This window comes from Tiliqua scincoides, chromosome 5 (assembly GCF_035046505.1).
Source record: "Tiliqua scincoides isolate rTilSci1 chromosome 5, rTilSci1.hap2, whole genome shotgun sequence".
Classification (NCBI taxonomy): domain Eukaryota; kingdom Metazoa; phylum Chordata; class Lepidosauria; order Squamata; family Scincidae; genus Tiliqua; species Tiliqua scincoides.
This window is the reverse complement of record NC_089825.1, coordinates 58,232,989-58,253,572: the sequence shown is the minus strand read 5'-3', so window position 1 is coordinate 58,253,572 and position 20,584 is coordinate 58,232,989. Positions and strand designations below refer to the sequence as shown.

Genomic DNA, 20,584 nt, shown 5'->3' with positions numbered 1-20,584 from the left:
TCCTTTTCCAGCTGAGGGATTGAGGAGAAAAGGAGGAGGAGCAGTGGAGGCAAGTGGATGGTGAGCCCCTCTCTCCAATCTGCTACCTGAGATGATGGCCTCAGTCAGCCTCATGGACAGACCAGTCTTGTGTTTGGGTGTGATGATGGTACCTGCAGTGTCACAGCCCTGAGAAGAGTATTCTGCTAATAAGTGGCATAATTTAAACACAGGGCTAGAAAGTTTATGGCTCCCCTAAGTCCTTAACAATGTGATGCTGGTGCTCAAGAATTGTAGCATTGCATTTTTCAAGATTTGGGTAGCATTGGCTCCTTTACTATAAAATGATGGCTGCTAAGAATTTGTAATATTTCTTTCAGCCATATTTAAGGATTCAGACATATTAAAATGTAAAATAAGCAAACAAAAAATGTTCATGATTGTGTTTGCTTAAGTGAATGAGAATGCACAAGCACAGAACTACAGCATAACGGGGTTTACTCCCTCATTGAAGCACTAGTGTAGTAATAACATTGGCCATTGTTCCCAAACCAGTTATATAGGGAATACCACAAAAAGGCTTGTACAGGGTCAGTTTGCAAGCCTCATCCATCAGTTCTTTGTGACATAGTTTCCGACACCCACTGGCAGCTACTCACAAAGCTCCTGTGACCAATTAAGAACATAAGAACAGCCCCACTGGATCAGGCCATAGGCCCATCTAGTCCAGCTTCCTGTATCTCACAGCGGCTCACCAAATGCCCCAGGGAGCACACCAGATAACAAGAGACCTCATCCTGGTGCCCTCCCTTGCATCTGGCCTTCTGACATAGCCCATTTCTAAAATCAGGAGGTTGCGCATACACATCATGGCTTGTACCCCAATGTGGTACAATTGCTGGTCCCAATTGCTGGTCCCATACCACCCTATGGCCCATACAGGGATCCTGTTCCATCCCTGAGACAAATAGGGTAAAATGGGGCTGCTCTTTGATCTTTATATCACCTGAAGGGCATCTGTAGTGGCAAGATCAGAGTCTGTTGCTGCTCTCAAGGGTCAAAACATCCCTAAGACCTTCCAGAGAGCATCTGCTTAGTGAGTTCAATGTTAGACCATACATTTTCAAAGTATTCCACCACCACCCCTAAAATCAAGCACTTACTTTGACATATACTCCACAAGATCATTATAATAGTCTTGTCCTTCACGAGCTTTATAAAACTGTGCTGCCATCTCAGGAGTTATTTGTGTTTCTTTCGTTTCAGATATGATAAATCCCGCTTCTTTGACCTTCTTTATGATGCTTTCTAAGAGGTAGAAAAAATAGAAATAAGTATATTTTATTTTGGAAGTATATAGGATTTTAACCCATTTATGCCCAGCCCACAGGTCCCTGTTGCATATATGCAATGTTGGACAGAAATGGCTTAAAAGATCTTAAACTTAAAAACTGGAAAATGGAACTAATTATAATTATTTTCATATAAACTATGGTACAAAATAAATGCTTTTTCACTTTTGTTTACCATTTTCATGGCATTGTTTTAACTATCTTGTTCTAAAAAATGCATTGATGTCTTTATTTTAGTGTTTTTATTTCTTAATTTATTGTTGTAGTTTTTAATTTATTTTTTGTATCTATATTCATTGTATTTTTAAAATATTGTTAGCTTCCTTGAACTCCATTGGGGAAAGGCAGGATACAAAGTTCTATATACAACAGGAAAAAACAACAGTCAAGAAGCAGGCCAATTCAACTTTGTACTTGCATTGTACAATTTAAATAAAATCTCATGCTATAAGGAATACTGGGAAGGCAATGATCAAGTTTATTAATGGAGGGCAAACTGAGATGTGCTTGTCAGTTGTGGGAAGGGCTGTCTCAAAACTGACACTTCTTTTTAGACTTCCACACCCTGAAGAGAGTTTGGAGCAAGAACAGTTGGTATTTCTGAAGGAATAAAACCCAGTCTGTTAAAGGTCAGAGAAGTGCTTGCTCGTGTTTGGAGAAGCTGAAACTTTACGCTCAGAGGAAGTAGAATGGTAGCTCACTCAGCTCACACCAGTTTAGGTGTTGCTGCCTTCAGCTGGGTCAGACCACTGGTCCAGTATTGTTGATTCCAAGTAGCAGTGGCTCAGTAGCATTTCAAGAGGGGTCTATGTGGGGATGCCAGGAATAGAACCTGAGACCTTCTGAATCTGCTCTGCTCTTGAGCTACATCTGCTCTGGCTTGTGGAACAGTGAGGCCAACCTGGACTTGGGTTGCTGACCAGTTGGGCGACAACCAGATAAATAAATAAATAAATATCTTTAACCAATGATAAAACTACAGAATACTAAAGTGTATCAAAACCGTAGGTGTGGTTTTGCCATTCCCAGTAGATTGAAATTGAGAGGCAAGCAACTGGCCCTCATTACGATGGCAAAAAAAAAAACCTGTCTGGCCTTTATAAACAATTATTAACACCTCTCTCTCAATTAATTAATATTCTCTCACTATAAAACAGTAGTTAAAATGCCAAAGATTGCTGTTTGAGTAATGTCTCAAGCAAAGTCCATCTAGTTCTAGTATATCATAATTTCTACCTTCCACCACATTGCCTTGCTACAGTAGTTTTTAAAGGCCATCATAACATCCCATCCATCCATTCTTTGTGCTGCACTGTCTACAACCTCAGCTGCCAACCCACTCAAAAGTTCTGATATCACATGGTCTTTTTACAGGACCAAGAACATTCTATCCAAAACCTCACATCCCCTGAAGTGGTGGGCCAAATGCCACTCCTTTAGACAGCAGTGCACCAGCTGCCTCTCCCACTCCTCATTCTGCTCCCAGAATTTGAAAAGGGATAGGACAAAGAATGGAAAAGTAGGGAGGAGAAGACAGTGGTGTTTCTGATGCTCTGGCTCACACCACGTTCCTTTCCTCTACACTTCTGCTCTTTTCCCTCTTTCTTTTCAAATTCATGGAGCAGGAGAAGCAAGGCTGCTGGGTATTCCCCCCCCCATCTACTGCTTGAGGGGACTGCCTCAGTTGGCTTCATGGGCAGGTGGCCCTGAGACCAAGATACTTGAGTATAAACAAGATGTACAAACAAGATGTTCTGTTCTATACTGTTCCTCCAACCATTGGGTTCTTGATCCATGCCTTTCCCACATTGCTTACGTTTGTGTTCTACATAAGCAGTGGGTTTAATGACAGCAAAAGTGTTTTCCACAGGGAAGAAGAATCCCAGTTCCTTTGCAGCTTGATCAGGAGTTGAACTTCCATGCAGCTGATTGAGAGGGGCACCTTCAATTGCAAACGTAGCACGTAAGCTAGGGACAATGGCATGAGAACATTAGAGAGCTGGCATGGAAATGGCATGCTTTCAAGTACTATTATAAATCTCTTCTTCAACAGATGCTTTTGTTTTCAGTGAAGTTATATTACTGTACACATATCTTTGATACCTGCATGCATAAGTGAGGAACTTGTGCCAAATTTCACTGAGAACTGCTCGGGCATTTTTTGATTGTTTCGTTTTTTCACAATTATTGGAATTCTAAATCACCATACTATATTTTCTTTTTTCCCTCCTCTCCCAAATGCACAGCTGTATTAACAAAGCCCACATCCCACAATAGCTATCTTAAAAGTTCCAAGTGATGAAGTATCCCACAGTCCTATGATGTCCTGATGGGGTCAGTGAGTCCACATTAATACACACATCCAATTTTAGTCTTCACTGATTCAGTGTATTCTCAGTCTGAAAGACTGTCTCCCCCACCCATAAAAATCTGCCCACACCCACAGACATCCAGGGAAGCCCTGCCCCAGTTACCATCACCATTAGAGGTGTGGTTGGTGACAACATATGACAGAACCCTCATCATATTGTCCTCATCATAAGGGTTGTTGTTGTTGTTGTTGTTAACAGTATTTATATACCGCTTTTCAATGGAAAGTTCACAAAGTGGTTTACAGAGAAAATCAAACAATCAACTAATGGCTCCCTGTCCCAAAAGGGCTCACAATCTAAAAAGATGCAAAAGAACACCAGCAGACAGCCTCTAGAAAAGACATTGCTGGGGAGAGGTGGGCCAGTTACTCTCTTCTTAAAACATATTGGTTTCAACATGTGGAGGGAATGCTGGTACTGGGCCTCAGTGATGGGAGGATGTTGATGAAGAGCCGCTAAGAAGGCAGGAGGTCTGGTCTAGAGGGTAGAGCCTCTGTTAGCCTGAAGATAACATCAGAAGGTTGCCAGTTCGAGGACACCAGCAGCTCCCTGAACAGCTGAGAATGGCGAGACCTTGAAGCAGCTGACAAGCCCAGCTGAGTGATTCCACCTGCTCTTGGTGTGAGCAAGAAGCGTCTTGGCTGCCCTCCATGTGAGAGATGGAGCTGCTTGCCAGCCTGCATGGGAGAACTGGAGGCCAGAAGTGAGACCAAACCAGGAAGATCCATTCTGAAATGTTGTTGGCTCTTGAAAGAGAGAACCTCTATGATTGTAAAAATCCCCTTGAGGGATTTAGAAATGCCTGCCTAGGTAAACCACCTTCAATAAAGTCAGAGGAGTAATCTGATGATCAGAAAGGCGGTATATAAATACCTAGTAGTAGTTGTTGTTATTAATGGTAAGTAGCATTGCCAAGCTGCAGTGCAGCTTTTTGGGTCTGGGGCAGGGGTTCCAGGGTGGAGGGAGGGAGGGGTGGGGGGAATGGCCTGGGAGGGAGGTTGGACTGGTGGAGGCCTCTTCCACCAGATCCTATGCCCTGTGTTGGCTGCAAAGCCCAATATGGGGTTTCTCAAGCCTGCGCAAGTCTGATACAGACTCAAGCAGCCCCATTGCCCAGACACGGTTTTACCTGGGGTAAGGGGATGAAAGTCCCTGTCCCCCGAGGAGATCTCTGGTGGCCTCCCTGGCCCAGCTGGATGCAGTGGTAACTATTTCAGTGCTGCTGTACCCAGAGATGCCAAAAAGGATAGAATTGGGCTTTTAGGACCCAAACTTATTGGGCCCAGTACTGCCACTCTGCTGACGCCACTGGCCCGACTTCATGAAAAGTGCCATAAGGCACTTTTGCACTGGAGGTACAGGTGCACCCCTGTTGCCAGGCCCAGTGGCAGTCGGTGCAGGGCCGCTGCACAGAAGGATGATAAGTTTTACCACCAGCCAGTGGCAGGGCATTCTGGGGCAGGGAGGGAGCAGAACTGGGCAGGGGGAGGAGAGAAGTGGACCTAGGAGGCTCTGTCACCATATTCCGACCTTCCCTCCTGGGTCAGGAAACCCAACATGGGTGCCCTCAGTTCTGCACCCACCCAATAGTGGGCACAGATCTGAAGCAACCTGCTGCTGTATCCCTGCCCTACAGGATGCAGCGGTTGCCATTTCGGCACAGCTGCAGGATTGGGCTGCCAGTCCTCTGTTGCTGGCCTTTAAATGCTTTTAATGCTTTGTTGGGTTAGTTTATCTGGCCCTCTGTTTATTTTGTTTGGGGTGTTGTTGACTCTCTGGTTATATAACTTATAGATTGTATTTTTGGTGGTTTTAGTTTTTGTATTATAATGTTTCATTTTTGACTATACTGTTTGGTGTTTTCATGTTTAATTGTATATTAATGATATCCTGCCTTAGACATTCTATTAGAAAAGACAGGATACTTTTTAAACAAACATAACCTGATTGTCTCAGTTGCAATCACTATATACTAAACAAAGCATGCATTTTGTTTTCTACTGCTTGTGCTTATGTGTGTGTGAAACTTTACTCTTCTATAAATGTTCACTACTTAGTACATTCTTTCCAAAAGGTATGATATGAATCCTTTCGTGGAACTTGTGATGGTTCATGTGTCTTCAAAGTCAACAAATGGTTTGCTGCAGACAGCTGCGGGCTTATAAGTATCTGCAATGTACTGAAATATTCAAAGCTGTCCAGATGATGGCACTGTTACTCTGTGAGTTACAACACTGAACTGATCCATAGCACAAATAGCCACCTTCATTTGTCAAGATACCATGTGCCAATAAGATGCAATTATTGCAAATATTACCTTTCTGGGCTTTGCTCCTTTGCTTCTTCAACAATCTTTGGGCCCAGTAAACCTCTCCATTTTTGTACTGCATTTTCTCGTACCAAAGCAAGTGCAAGTGTCGGTCCACTGTTCAGTGCAAATATAGCAAACTTATTTTTAAATGCCTTTTAAAACATAAAACTAACAGCACAATCCTATGCATGTCTACATAGAAGTCCCATTGTGTTGGCTGTGTTTTACTCTGAGGTAAGTGTGTATAGGATTGCAACCTAAGATATTCTAAAATACATTTGCTCTGCCTCTAATCTTCCCTTTCCCTGGCGTTGATCCCAGCACCTAGTTTTAGCTCTCTGGCAATTTCATCCAGGGGTGGCTGAAGGCAGTCCAATAGTACCACTATCTCCTCTGCTGGGCCCACTCCCTAAAGCTGCACTCCCCTTACCTGGCTCTTTCCTACACATGGGATCTTGAATCAAAGCAGAACATCCTGGGATTGCTCCCAGTCTACTCCTTATTTCCTGCTTTGTTTAAGCCATTTCTGCCCAACTTTGCATATACACAACAGGGATCAAATGTATACACCTGTGGGCTGGGCAGAAATAGGTTAAAAAGTCCATGTTGAGGAAGAAGCTGCTTTGATTCAAGAGCCCACATGGGCCAAGGGCAAAGTAAGGAGGATGGCTTCAACCACAGCAGATGTGGGGGGAATCAATGGGAGTCTATTAGCCGCTGCCCTAATCTGTGGCCAATGTGAACATCACTGTTAGCTTCATGGATGAGCCAGCTCTGATTTTATAAGATTCTGGCAACTGTATGGACGCTACTGATCTTGGAAATGGCTAGATTAAATGACAGATTTACCATGATCAGATTTATTTATTCTCTGATGAATTCTGAATACATGCAGCAGGGAACAAGAGTATGATTTACTGCATGCTTTGAAATTCCATTGTGACAGCTGTTGAGAGATCAATTCTTAGGGGGGGGGGGAAGATCTAACGGGCACACAGATGGTTTGCCCAGCTCTGAATCACAGCATATGTATATAGTACATTATGTGCTGAACAGTGTTAATGTATTCTTATTATATACATACCTGATTATTTGATTCCTACCCTAACTTTATTAAGGAAGAGCCTTAGAGATTTATTACTGTATTGTGTTTTTGTTTGCTTGTTTTTTAGGCATTTTCTTGTGTTTCAATTTGTACCTGGTCATTTGCTCCAGAAGAACTGGGAAATAATCCTCATTTTCATGCTCCTTGTAAAAATCACGTGCTTGAGCTTCTGTTAAGACTATTTCCCTTTGCATTGCAATTGTAAACCCATCGTCCTTAATCCTCTGCAGAATAGAATCTAGGTGGAAAAGATTACACATAAAAGTTAATTGTTGCTGTGGACGCATTGTGACTATAGTGGCAGGTGCCTCCCAAAAGTGGTTATTGCCACAAATTTAGCCATCCAGCCATTTTCTATTAGCTCCTCTCACCCAGAGATACTCCTTCCTGATCCATCCCAGCTCTTCCTTCCTATCAGCCATGAATATCCCCAAGTTCAGTACCAGATGTTTGAGACAACAGTAAAGAAATACTGATGCGCTCATGTCTTGCTTATAAGCTTACTAGAGGCATGTGGCTGGCCATAGTTGGAAACAGAGGGTTGGACCTGATGGAGACAGGTGACTAGCTAAAGGCAACAAACTGAGTACAAGGTAGAGGCTGAGTTTGAGCTCCAAATATCAAGTTCACCAATCACTTCCTTTTCAATTAATTTACAGTCTCCCAATTCATTTCCCCCTTGAATTCATTTGCCCCCAAAGTATCAAAAATTCTCAAATTCTCTCCAATTCATCCCTCCAAATTCATTTTCATCAAGATTCTCCCTTTCAAAATGTATCAACACCTCATGAAATAATTTCTTTTTTTCTAAAAATGCAGGGAGGAGGCATGCTGGGGGGAGGGAGGGGGCAGGAGAGAGGTGGGACCGGTGCTCCACTGGATCCTGAGCTTCCTGTTGGGCCATTGGCCCAACATGGAGGCTCTAAATTCTAAGCCAACCCGTGTGTCGCCATAGAATTGGGTAGCTCCATTGCAGGGCTACTTGTGTTACACAGGGAAAGGGGACAAAAGTCCCTTTCACCTGACAAGGCAGCATTGGCTGCCTGGGGTGTGTTGGATCCAGCTGCAGTCATTTTCGGTACCACTGCAGCCCTGTGTGACGGGCAGCTCAGGATTGGGCTGCCCGTCTTCTGCCCTCCAAAAAGTAAAAAAAAACAAAAAAAAACAGCTTCACTTTCTCAATAATCATCTCACTCTGCCACTCTTTCAAATCTTAACCTAATAGCTGACCAGGTCTATGCATTAACACTGAGCCTCTGTTCTCCCAGTTCCACCTCCAGCTTAAGGAGGCAGGATAACAAAGGCTCTGAATTTTATTTTTTCTTTTAAGCAGCACCTGCCCACTAATGGCAAGATGAGCCAGTGTATCTCCACTAATCACCCCAACTCCATAGTCCTTGCTGCCAAACATCAGCCCAAGCATTTGTTTAGCACTCAAGCATCATATGTAATCAGCATGCAAACCTATTTTTGCACACTGGTGTTAGTGTTCACGGATCAGGCTGTGATCAGTGATCAAACACCACAGCTTATTCACAGCATTTGCATGTATGCAAGTTGATTTTTAATGAATGTTGTGCTGATTTTATCTTTAAGAAGATGGCCATCTAAAATATGAAGGTGGAGTAAGGGTGGTCCAGTGCAGAGTGTATATTGTGTTAAAGTTATAGGTAAATATGAACTTCAAAATTTGCTAATTTACATATTGTCATACAGGAAGACAAGGCTAAGTCTGTCCTTGATAATCCACATTCAGCTGTAAAAGTGAAGAAGGCAGTCAAAATCAAGATCATATGTACTCACAAACATGAATAAACTAGCTTAATAGCCATTTGTCACAGTTTTATTCCTAAAGATGGGATACTTCTGATGATATCTTTAGATCAGCCTTGCACTACTCAGGAAACCAAAAGTGTGAAACCCACATTATGGTGCAAGCAGCTGGTTGCATGAGACCAGAGCAGCAGAGTTTTGAAGCTAAACCTATACCACAAACTCAATAGGCAAAATATGCCTAAGCAATTAAATTAATATTTTTAAGGCATAAAACAAGAATGGATTATGCTGGCTCTAACAGGCATAATATAACACACACAGACACAGACACAAGCACACACACATACATGTTAAGAAGTAGAGTCATACAAAAGCAAGTCTTTTACCCAGGAAAAAGGCTGCAATCCTATGAGCATCTTCCTGGGAGAAAGCTGCATTGAATGCAATAGATCTTACTTCTGAGAAGACATCCATAGGATTGTGCTGTAAGACACACAGTGTTTAATGGGGCTTTTGATATAAATAGAATTTATAAACAGGATAAGTATGTATAGGACTGCAGTCTTATTCATGATCTCATCCACAGATTAGAAGCTGCACGCAGGGCCAAGAATGAGAGGGAACAAAATATAAAAGCCTTCACCCGTTTCCCACCTTTACCATTTTGGCTTCACATTCTATTTATACAGGTGACCCCCCATATCCACGGATCTCGTATCTGAGGATCAGTGGCATAGCTAATTATCATGTAACCCTGTGCCAAGTTCAAAATGTTGCCCTGGAAGTGATGTCACAACCAGAAGTGACATCATGCCCGGGCTTTTTAAAAAGTGAAAATTGGGAGGAACCCACCTCCTCCCCCCAGCAGCTCACCACCCACTTGCTCTGCTGCCTCCCGCCAGTCAGTGGCATAGCTAAGGCATCTATCTGCTACCTGAGGTCAAAGATTTTGTAGCCCCTTGCATGACAAAATCAAATTTAATTAACTAAATAAATAAAAAATTATTGGTTCCATGCTGTATCATAACAACATCTCATTGGCACTCAGAACAATCAGTCTCACAGGTTAGTTTGGAGTTAAGCAAATCCATTTTTTGTTCCACAAGACAGTTGTGTTTTCATTTTCTGGTTAATTGGCCATAACATTTGACAGAATACAGATATTCCAGTGCAGTTTGTTGCACTGCATTCAGCATTAAATTACCTTTCCAATGATATATAACATGATGATGATGTTCATACATACCAAGATTTTTACAGGTTTGGTCACTAGTATCAAGCTCAGCTTGTTGCCCCCCTAAAGCTTGATGCCCGGTGCAACTGCTACCTCCTGCACCCCCTTAGCTACGCCACTGCTGAGAATACAGTTATCTGCAGTTCTCTGCAGCCCCCTTCCTGCTTACGTTCTGGCTGTGTCTTCCTAATCATTCTTTCTAACTGCTTGTCTTTCTATAAGTATGCCTGCTTATAGCGTTCTGTTAAACTACAGGTATAAGCTAATTATCCACGGATTTTTCACCTATGGTTTTATCTCAATGCAATGAGAAGGGCCCTTTAAATTAAAGGAAAAAGTTCCTTTAACAGTAGCTTTGAGAGAGGTCAGCCAGCTGACCACCAATCATTCTCTCTCCAGGCACTCAGAACAGATTCACTCTGAGGCAAGTGACGCCCTCCCTTCCCCCAGAGCATGTCAAGGAATGCTAAATAGCAGTGATTATCACCTCCTCCATTCTTTCCCCCACCTGTGGCTCCTGGTGAAGGGAGGGACTGCTGCCTCGGAGTGCAGCCTTTCTAAGCACCTGGGGAGAGACTTATTTGTCTGCCTGATGCATTACAAAGATCAGCAAGGTTGTTTTTAAATCACTGAGCAAAAGAATATTGTTTTTTAAATGAATTTGCTTTAATGTGATTTTTGCCATCCATGTGAGTTCAGGGAAGGGAACCCACGTGAATAACGAGACTCAACCTGTACATTCCTGCTTGGCACCACAGAAGAAAAACAAAGGTAATGGGTGTGGGGTCCACAGAGATAGGGTTCCCTGTTATCCACAGTTTCTGTATCCATGTGGATGGATCCCCCAAAGATAAGGGGGGATGCTTGTAGTCTATTTTCCCCATGCCCACACACACGTTTTTCTTAATATTCCAAAACTTATTTTCTGATTCTTATTAATGGTTGGCAACCTTCAGTCTCGAAAGACTATGGTATAAGCCTACAGCACCCAGTATTCCCAGGCGGTCTCCCATCCAAGTACTAACCAGGCCTGACCTTGCTTAGCTTCCAAGATCAGAGGAGATTGGGCATGTGCAGGGTAACAGTTGCTGTCTTATTAATGCCAAAGTAATATTTGTCTCTTTCCCTTTGATCTACAGAATTCTTGCAACACATTTATGATTAACTCCTTCCATCTACATACGTTCCATTTCTTAATTTCAAACAAAACTTTTTCCAGAATCTCTACTAGCTAACAAACTCTGGATCCTTAGGTGTAAGCATGCACCACTGCAAAGCCTCAACTACTCCTGTGGATAATCCTGTACAGCATGGCTTTGGTATTTGTTTATTTATTTGTTTATTTTTTGCAAGTAACATTTGACTTTTTGAGTGCCACCTTTACAGGCACTATTTTTACTGCTGCCTCCGAGGAATCTGTGGTGGGTGGTTTGCTCCACAGTTTTCCTTGCAGTAAGGAAGAGGCTTCTTGCTACTACTCCCTGATCTCTTTTCCATTCTACATTCTTCTTGTCCATCTCCCACCTCTTTTAAAGGGCGGAACTGCCACCTGATCACACTTTGCTGCTGCTACTCTGCCACTCCTTCCCTCTCCACGTTTGGTCAAACCAGGCTGAGCAATCTCATGCAGTCCTTGTGGCAGTGAGACCAAGTACAATGTGTCACGCTGTGAAGTGCCCCCAATGATACTTATGTTACTGTTTGAGAAACAGAATTGCTATACTCATCTTTCATTTTTTCCTCACCATAAAAAAAATCTTTCTGACATCTTTTATTACAGCTTCTTCTCCTATGAACCTGAATCACCAGCTCATTGAATGCACAGTCATTCTTAAGCCCACACGAGGCATGACTTAAAATATGAATTGTGCAAATGGAAAAAGGTCATTCATCATCTTCACTAACCTCTTCTTTCCCTTAAAAGAGAAGGTCTGATCAAGGCCAATGTTCGTTCCACAAATGGACCTTTCTTTGATCTAGAACGCTCAGGAAAAAAGAAAGCAAGCTGCCTACTTGCTTCTTCAACGCTGTCTTGAATGTCACATAAATTTAACATCTCTTGCTCTTCCAAGACTCCCTGCAAGCTAAGAAGGCATGGAATTATTGTAATATTATGCTACAGTTGATCAGTAAATGCATACATAACAGATCTGTAGTTGAATACATAGGTTTGGTTGCCAGACACCTCTAATCTTTTTGGAGTAGAAAAATGTAATTAATATAACGTATTTCTGAAGTGACATATATATTTTACAATGAATTTGGAAAGTTAGTGAATGTTGTGCTTTTACCAACTCATAAGAATTCATAAGAAGGAGACCAGTGAAAATGTCAGAAAATTCTCTTCTCTGGTAAATCTCAGAGACAACTGACTATCTCTGATAAGTAAATTATCAAAGGCCATTCTCATTTACAAATGCTGAAAACAAGCTTTAAGATAAAATCACTTTCAGCATTCACCAGCAGGTCTGAAGGAATACCAACTGTAGCCCTCACGTGTTCATAGTAGTCATAGTTGCAAAATTGCTAATGGAGTCCAGGGAGACCCACTGTGGGCAAGGATCCCTTTTGCCTCTGAAGTCTCCTAATTTGCCCCCCTCCCAGTACAGCATGCCCATTTTTGGTACCGCTGCACCAGTGGAGGGGGGGGGGAGATAGGATTGGGCTCTATAACTATGAGTTGAAGACCCTTGAGAAATTCTTTTAAAATTTCTTATCTTAGAAATTCCACAAACCAAACGCAGGCGGAGTGGGATGCAAAGCAGAGGAACACCATGGAATGGAACAGAATGAAGCAGTCCTGAGATATGCTGCTGAACTTCTGCACATGTTGGCATTTGAAATCATTTCCATGCAAGCATTATTATTAATTGTTCTATCACTACTGCAGCTAAACCAGTATATATGTGAGAGGACCTCATATTCTTCCCTTACTTTACTCAGCCTTCCCTTCCCATCCTGTGTTTTCCCTTGTTTCTGTTTCTAGAATGTGAGATTCTCCAGACAGGGATTTGTCCTTTCATTTGTTGCAAAGTATCATGAATATGGATGTTTCCATATAAACAAATATATACAGGTGGGGCCTCCTTATCCGTGAATTATTCATCAGCAGAGCTGGCTCAATGTGGATCCCCTGGAGCTATGTGGGGCCAGATTTGGCCCCACCTGAGCCCTCCAGAGGGCTTTCTGAAGACTGCAGAGGCAGCATGCGCCACCCTCCCCCTGCTGCCTCTGTGGGTGCCAGAATTGCCTTTTCAGACAAAAAAAAAACTCTACTTCCAGTTTCCCGAGGGAAATAGCAAGTGAAGGTTTTTATGCCATATAAGGCATTTGGAGGCCTGGAGAAGCCCTCAGAATGCCTTATATGGCATAAAAAGTCAATTCTGGTTTCCCTCAGGAAACAAAAAGCAGCATTTATTTTTTTTGGCTGAAAAGGTCATTCTGAAGCTCACAGAGACAGCAGCAGGAAGCTTGCTGCCTCTGCTGGCTTCAGAAAGCCCTCCAGAGGGCTCAGGTAGGGCCAATTTTGGATTAGTTATCTGCGAAATTCAGCATTTGCGGGCAGCTGAGAATAGATCCCCTGTGGATACTGAGGCCCCATCTGTAATATTATTAAGATATTTTTTTAAAATCATGAACACACACTCCATGGTACAATTTACCTGACAGATTTTTCAGTACTAAGTATATTCAGCAATTCTCCTTCAGTTTTGGGTAGGCCCTCGCCCTCGCCCTCCTCCTCCTCTTCCTCTTCTTCCTCCTCTGCTTCACCCAGTTCTGATACAAGAGGCATAATGTCAGGTGCTTGCTTTCCTTCAGTCACGATGAGAATGTGACTTGGGCCAGACATCATAAATGCAACAAAGTCTTCAAATTCCGGCTGAAAAATTGTTTTGCCATTAAGGATTAAGAAAAAAGAAAAGTGATCAATTGCATTATACCTTCTGTTAGCAATAAATTGCTTCCATGTTATTCTTATATTACCTGATACAAAGATACCTATAAGATCACTCGGGAGAGTGTGAAGTTCAGCCAGGACACAGTGGTGACAAATTGACCGTCAGCCCAATCCTGAGCATGTCTACTCAGAAGTAAGTCCCATTAGTGTCAATGTGGTTTACTCCCAGGAAAGTGTGTATAGAATTGGGCTGCATATAACGCACATCACTTCCTATATACTATTTTTAATATGTTTTTGTCTGGGGTAGAAAGCATAGCACCTGTTACTAGTGACAGACTTTATCTGATTCAAGAGGAGGTTGATATACAGAAGAGGGAAGGAGGGACTGTAGCCTGCTGGAGATAGGCATTGGAGGAATGTATGTATCCTTATGAGAAGAAAGATCCAAAGGCGTCGTCTAGGATGACTCTGGGACTTCTCCTACAGTAGGGTATCATCAGCAAATGTGCCCAGGTGCTGCTTTTGACACATTTTCAAAGAACATTAGCTGAGAAGCAGCATCAGGCTCAGTAGAAGGCAAACTGAAAAATTAGCCCCAGGACATATTTTAGACCATTGATTATTATCTCTGGCTTTTGACAGTATATTAAACTATTGGACAAAATGTGAATACGATTTTTAAAACGGATTATGTGAGAAAACATATGTAGCTCGCACTAATGAGCGGTTCCCAAACTCTCTTGGGCTGCTGTGAGTCCTTGCAGGAGAGGGGCGACAATGGTGACAGAACCTCTGTGATCATGCCACCATGGGGGGACAAAAGGCTTTTTTTATACTTAGAGGGGGCAGCACCAGACCTCCAGAGGGTGCGGGGAGCCCCCAACCCCCTCTACATGCTTCCCCATAAATGCTAAAAAATACAATTGTGAAAACCTGAAGTGAGTCATGACCATATTAGCACTTCTGAGGTGTGGGGAGGCCCACAAAGGGGGGCCCAGGCTCTCCACACCCTCTGGAGGGCCAGCGCTGTCCCCATAAGTAACAAAAAGCTCTTTTGTCCCCAGTGGCAGTGTAACCACAGAGGTCCAATCACTGCCACTGTTGTCATCTCACCCCCTTAAGAGGGAACTGATAGGGCTTTCCCAGCTGGAGCGTCATGACGCCCCAGTTTGGGACCTCTGCACTAAGGCTACAATCCTGTGCCAATTTCCCTAAAAGTAAGTCCTATTGAACATACTGAAACTTACTTCTGAGTAAAGATGCATAGGCTATCCTTGTAAAATACTTTTTGTATTTATTTGGGATAGCTTTTAATTTTCAGTTTTTCCACAACTATTTTAAGACAACTGTGGAAAAACTGAAAATTAAAAGCTATCCCAAATAAATACAAAAAGCATTGAAATATTTTATTTCAATCTAATCCAAAATCAAAAATCATTCAATATAAAGTTAATTTGTGTGTGTGTATAATCTTTGTCAGGGAAAGGGCATTGTTCCTTTTCTGTGGCAGTTAAGTGGGGTACTGCTGAATCACCTTAGGGCAGTGCTTCCCAAACTCCTACAAGAGAGTTGAGAGTGCCTGTAAGTATGTGCAGGGGAGGGGGAAAACCTGTCATGGGCTGAACCCCAGCCTGACAGGTAATTTACTGGCTGCACAGTATCAGGCCTGAAGCCTTGGCCAAACCAGGAGTGCACAGCATCCTGGGAGTCTCAAGTTGATGCAACATCGGGTGATGTGCATCAGGAGATCTCAAGTGAGTGTGTGTGTGTGTGTGGCAGCAGTAGCATAGTCAGCATGACTGTGCAGTAATCCTCAATGCTGTGATTGGCTGCAAGATATATAAATATCCAGCAGAGGCAAGCAAGTGTGTGGGAGAAGCAGAGCATTGTGTGCCGGAGGCTACGTTGGTTGGAGAGTGGATCGTGTATTGTTTGTACTACTTGGACTTGTAAATTATCTGTACATAAGTAAAGGAGGAGTGTGGAGGAGAACTTCTGCCTCTGAGTCTTCCTTGTCTTTGGGGGTGCAAGAGGTTGGGCTGTAAGGCACAGAAACGACAAACAACAGCTGCACAGCGTTCCCGTGCCAAGCCGTTGGCGAGGCTCCAGCAGGAGACCGGTCTCGGAGCAGCTTGGACGGGGAGAGGCAGCTCGCAACAAAACCAGTAACATGATCCTGAGTATTCAGGCCCTCGGTAGGGCTCCCAGTGATTGCAAAAGTCTGAAAAGAAAAAAGGGCACTTCCAGTTTGGAAGTGCCCTTTTTTCCTTTTCTTTTATTATGTTTGGAGGCGTGAGGAGCCCTACAGAGGGCTCCTCAGAACCCCCCCACCCCGCCCCCGGACTGCAGCACTGGTTGCTGGTAAGTAAAAAAAATCCTCCCATCACCAGCAGCAGTGCAATCCTGGGGACTGAGTAGCTGCCTTCCCCCCTCCCCACCCCTTAAAGGGACAGGGACAAGTGCTTCCCTGACTGGTTGGTCACAACCCACCAGTTTGGGAACCACTGCCTTAGGGTATCATTGTGGCCTGAGTTTAAGCCAATACAGTGGTTTCATCTCTTCTTTCAGATGCAACCACACTCTACAGCTGAAGCCACAACATGAATTGTATAGTCGTTGTGAGACAAATGGCCATGAATGTATATCATTTCTTGTGTGACTTGCACTAAATATGTCTGACAAGTCTGAGGGCCCAATCCTATCCAACTTTCCAGCACTGGGGCAGCCGCAGTGCAGCCCCCGAGGTAAGGGAACAAACATTCCTTACCTTGAGGAGGCCTCCAGGACTGCCTCCCCAACACAAGAAGCAGTGCATACCCCATAGGCACAGCAGCACCTGCACTGGAAAATTGGATAGGATTGGACCCTGAATCAGGCAAGAAGAGAATTAATTTAAAACTCTATTGCTTTTCTGTGAGTTCAGATCACAACTAGAGTATCATCTCACAGCAATGAAAATGCAATTTATTCAATAGATGGTTGCAGCTAATCAAAACTAGCAGCATTCTGAACAGAAAGCCTTCCAAATAACTACAATCCCCCATATCTTTCTCTTCTTTTTACCTCTGATGATCTACTTCCATAAAAGTTCCTAATTTGTTCTTCAGTTAAAATCTTCTCATCCTCTGCATTAATGATAAAGCCTGCTTGTGTAATCTTCAGTCATAGATCAGCCATGAGGTTCAAACACAGTTTAGAAGAAAAATTAGGGTCACTGAATTGTTTTTAAGCTGTCAACTAATTAAAAAAAGCAACACATGGATAGTCTATTTTTAACAAAGTCAATTAATTTGACTAAAATCAAAAGCATTTGCATGTAACCCAAACCTTAATGTAGATACCTTTCTAAGACACAAGGAGGTGTGAGATAACTTACTTATAAGCCAAAACTACCAGTGATTCTTAAAAGGAAATACTATATTTCAGTGCAATTCTACCTAAATCCCCCCTGCAATGCAGCCCTGCCAACAGAGCATGCACAGTATTTGTGGAGTGGGGTACAGTTGGAGAGGTTTCAGTGGGGTAAATGAACTACTGACACTTACCCTTCAGAAAGCCACCACCACCCCCATGGGACTCCTGGGATCTACGCCTGCTATTTCACAGAAATAAGTCTGAGGAGTGTAACAGCAACAGAAATGAGAGGGAAGGGAATTGGATATGGGTGCACATGAGTACCACGGATTCCACTCTTTCTCTACCCTGTCTGGGAACTCCCTCATTCCTCACTTCCCCACCCTGTTCCACCCCTGCTGCTGTCGGACTAATCTTTCCTGGGTAAGTGGTGGGCCTTCTGTGCTGCCACCCGTTGCGAGAGCGTACCAAAAATGGCTGCCGGGGGCACGCTGCATGCACCATCAAAAGTCATTTTACAACAGCAAAACAAAGCTTCCGAAACATACCTGCAACCACACTGCTGCTGCAGCTTCACCCGCCACTGCCATTTTGGCAGGGCCTCACGTGGCGACCCTTTCAGCCTGGCACCCAAAGTGGCCTGTTCCCCTGCCCCACTTGCTATGCCATTGTGACTCTACTGTGTAATAGATACCTCGTGAAAAAATAAAGGCACTGTGCTTCCATTGCTTCAGCAGATGAGAAATTCCTTAGTTGTTACACTGTCACTGTTGCCCAGTGATCCAGAGAAGACAGCAAGATCCAAAGCAAGAGTTGGCAGTAATTTTATAACAGAGAAACAAATGACCCAGTCCTATTTCCCACAGCCCAGAGCATGCAGTGCTGCTTACAGAGGGGGTGAGGGTGGTGACCAGATGGTCCAGGAGAGGTAGGTAAAAAACTTTTTAACTTAACACTCCATAGGCTACCTGGTATCCAATGGGTCTCCTCAGACCTACATTAGCTCTTTTGCTGGTGTAAGTCTGAGGAGATTCCTGGGGATGGGCCAGTAAGGGGACATAGGGTCGTAGCATGTGCTGCTGCCTCCAAGATTCTCCCCCTGCTGCCTCTTGTTTGGCCCTCTCCCCATCCCAATCCTCACTCTAACTATCCCCCCTGCCACTTTATCTTCTCTGGCGGGGCATCTGAGGGCTGCTGACACATGCACAGAGTCTGTGCATTTGCATCAGTGGCACTATAATTCATGAAGGCACTATAGCTTTTGCAGTGCCACATCAAGTTTGGACCAAAAGTGATACATCAGGGTCAGTAGCACTAAGTATTCTGGTGCCAAAGAGCTTGATTCAATGGGTTTCGTTTGGAGCGGCATCTCTGCTGGAGAATGAGCCAAATGAGACTTTTATGACATATGAGCTGGTTATGCCCAGAGAAGCATTTAACACAGGCCTGTACACCATATGATCCACTGAGCTGGATACAGCCCACCAAACTTAGAAGACAGCTCACTGGGTTCTCATCAAGTTTCTTCGTGGCTTGCTTGGGGCTGGAAAAATTGGAATTGTCAAGGACTTGGTGTGCCCCACAACATATGGCTTGTGGGCTGTGTTTGGCATGGAAAATCACAAATTTTTCCCATCATAGTATTTAAGGGTCACCACATTACTTTAAATTTGCATGCGGACCCTTTTTTAAAAAAATTGCATGTGTGTGAGCAAATAAATGAGTTCAGAATTACAGTGGGGGGAAAGGAACTTTAATACTTTGCCCACAGTGTGGTTCTCATCTGGACTACAGACCTCTGTGGATACTACATGGGTGCCAATAGAAGACTGTTTCCCCTAAGGTAGCGGTTTCCAAACTTTTCAACTGGTGGCTCTAGTGGCGGACCTCCCTTTAGGTTTGATGGGGCAAATGCCCCAGGCGCAAGCCTCTAGGACCCAGCAGAAGCCTCTCTGAGGGTCCTGATGGGGTCGGAAACCGAGCTCCCGGTTTCCCAGAATAACGGTTTTTAGCATCGGGGAAGCATCAGGAAGCTTCCCCGATGCAGGTTCAGGTCATGCAAGGCTCCATGAGCCTCTGTGAGTGGGGGGGGGGCAGATTTCCACATGGGGGGCAGCCACAGCCCATGGGGGGGTGCCATCAGGGACCTTTGCCCTGGGGTGCTGGGCTGGGGAGGACCGCCACTGGGTGTTTCCCTTGACCTACTGGGCCACTGGCTGTGTCTCCCCATTAGGGCTACAATCTTATACATTGTATAGGGCAGTGGGTTTCTCACAAGGATTCCGCAGCTCCCCTGGCTGGTTTCTGCAGCTCCACAGGGAGCCGCGGCTCACTAGGAACTAGTGCCCTAAGAAAAATAGCACACATTTGTTGTTGTTTTTAAAGTTTTGTTTACCGTTGTTTTAATTTCTTCAGCTTTTCCTCCAGCAACTGCATCAGGTTTTATAATGACAACGGTATATTTTTCCTCTTCTGAAAGAAAAGCAGCAAAATACATACTGTTTATGAACAAATGTGTATGGACAATAAGCAACTTTCCAGGCCAGCAAAATAGTCAAATGTTCTCTTTTAACCGACACCTGCTTGCCACTGTACAAAGTGCTGCCATGTGTGCTACCTTTTCATCCCTTACCCTCTATTTTGGAACAGAACTGGATCATCAAGGGAAATGGGAACACAAACAAGGAAGTGCTAAATAAAACTGTTATCATACATGTCAATTTTTTGGAAACTGCCAAGCAACTGACAATTCCTTGGAACTCAGAGAACATTACATTCCTCCCTAACCTCACCCTATCACTCCTGCACCAGGTCACAGCTGCTTTCTGCATCAGGGAGGCACTGAAATGTTTTGCCTTGCCGTGAATGCTCTCCATGCACCCAGTATGAGCACAAGGGGCAGTGGTGGGCGCAGAGGCATTTCTGCAACACCACTTCACTCAAACATTTAAGATAGGCCCTTCTCATTTATGGACAACCATACAACTGTTCTGCTGTCTATCTTATTCTGTCCTATAAGACTCTCACCAGGACCTCTGAGAGGGAGGTGCAGGGGGTATATCATAACTGGGCCCAGGGTCAAAAAGGGGACCTGAGTGACAAAGATGGGGAGGAAACATGGCTGCCTTCTAGCAGGATCTCGGCTGCTGGAGCTCTTATCAATCTTAGCCATAGTGGCACGCAGGAGGTTTTTTTTTCTC

General features: G+C 43.8%; 1 protein-coding gene and 1 pseudogene across 1 annotated transcript in view; both read right to left on the bottom strand.

Annotated features, from left to right (window-relative positions):
- Positions 1-20,584, bottom strand: part of NME8 (NME/NM23 family member 8) — a 39,178-nt gene that overhangs the window by 1,365 nt on the left and 17,229 nt on the right. Inside the window, exons 7-15 of the mRNA XM_066629188.1 lie at positions 19,780-19,856; positions 17,094-17,186; positions 13,850-14,009; positions 12,804-12,829; positions 12,035-12,245; positions 7,213-7,357; positions 6,021-6,128; positions 3,148-3,299; positions 1,143-1,287 (exon numbers count right to left, since the gene is read on the bottom strand). Of these exons, the coding sequence (XP_066485285.1) occupies positions 1,143-1,287; positions 3,148-3,299; positions 6,021-6,128; positions 7,213-7,357; positions 12,035-12,245; positions 12,804-12,829; positions 13,850-14,009; positions 17,094-17,186; positions 19,780-19,856 (1,117 nt within the window). The remainder of the gene's footprint in view (positions 1-1,142; positions 1,288-3,147; positions 3,300-6,020; positions 6,129-7,212; positions 7,358-12,034; positions 12,246-12,803; positions 12,830-13,849; positions 14,010-17,093; positions 17,187-19,779; positions 19,857-20,584) is intronic.
- LOC136654629 (5S ribosomal RNA) lies at positions 11,106-11,222 on the bottom strand (annotated as a pseudogene).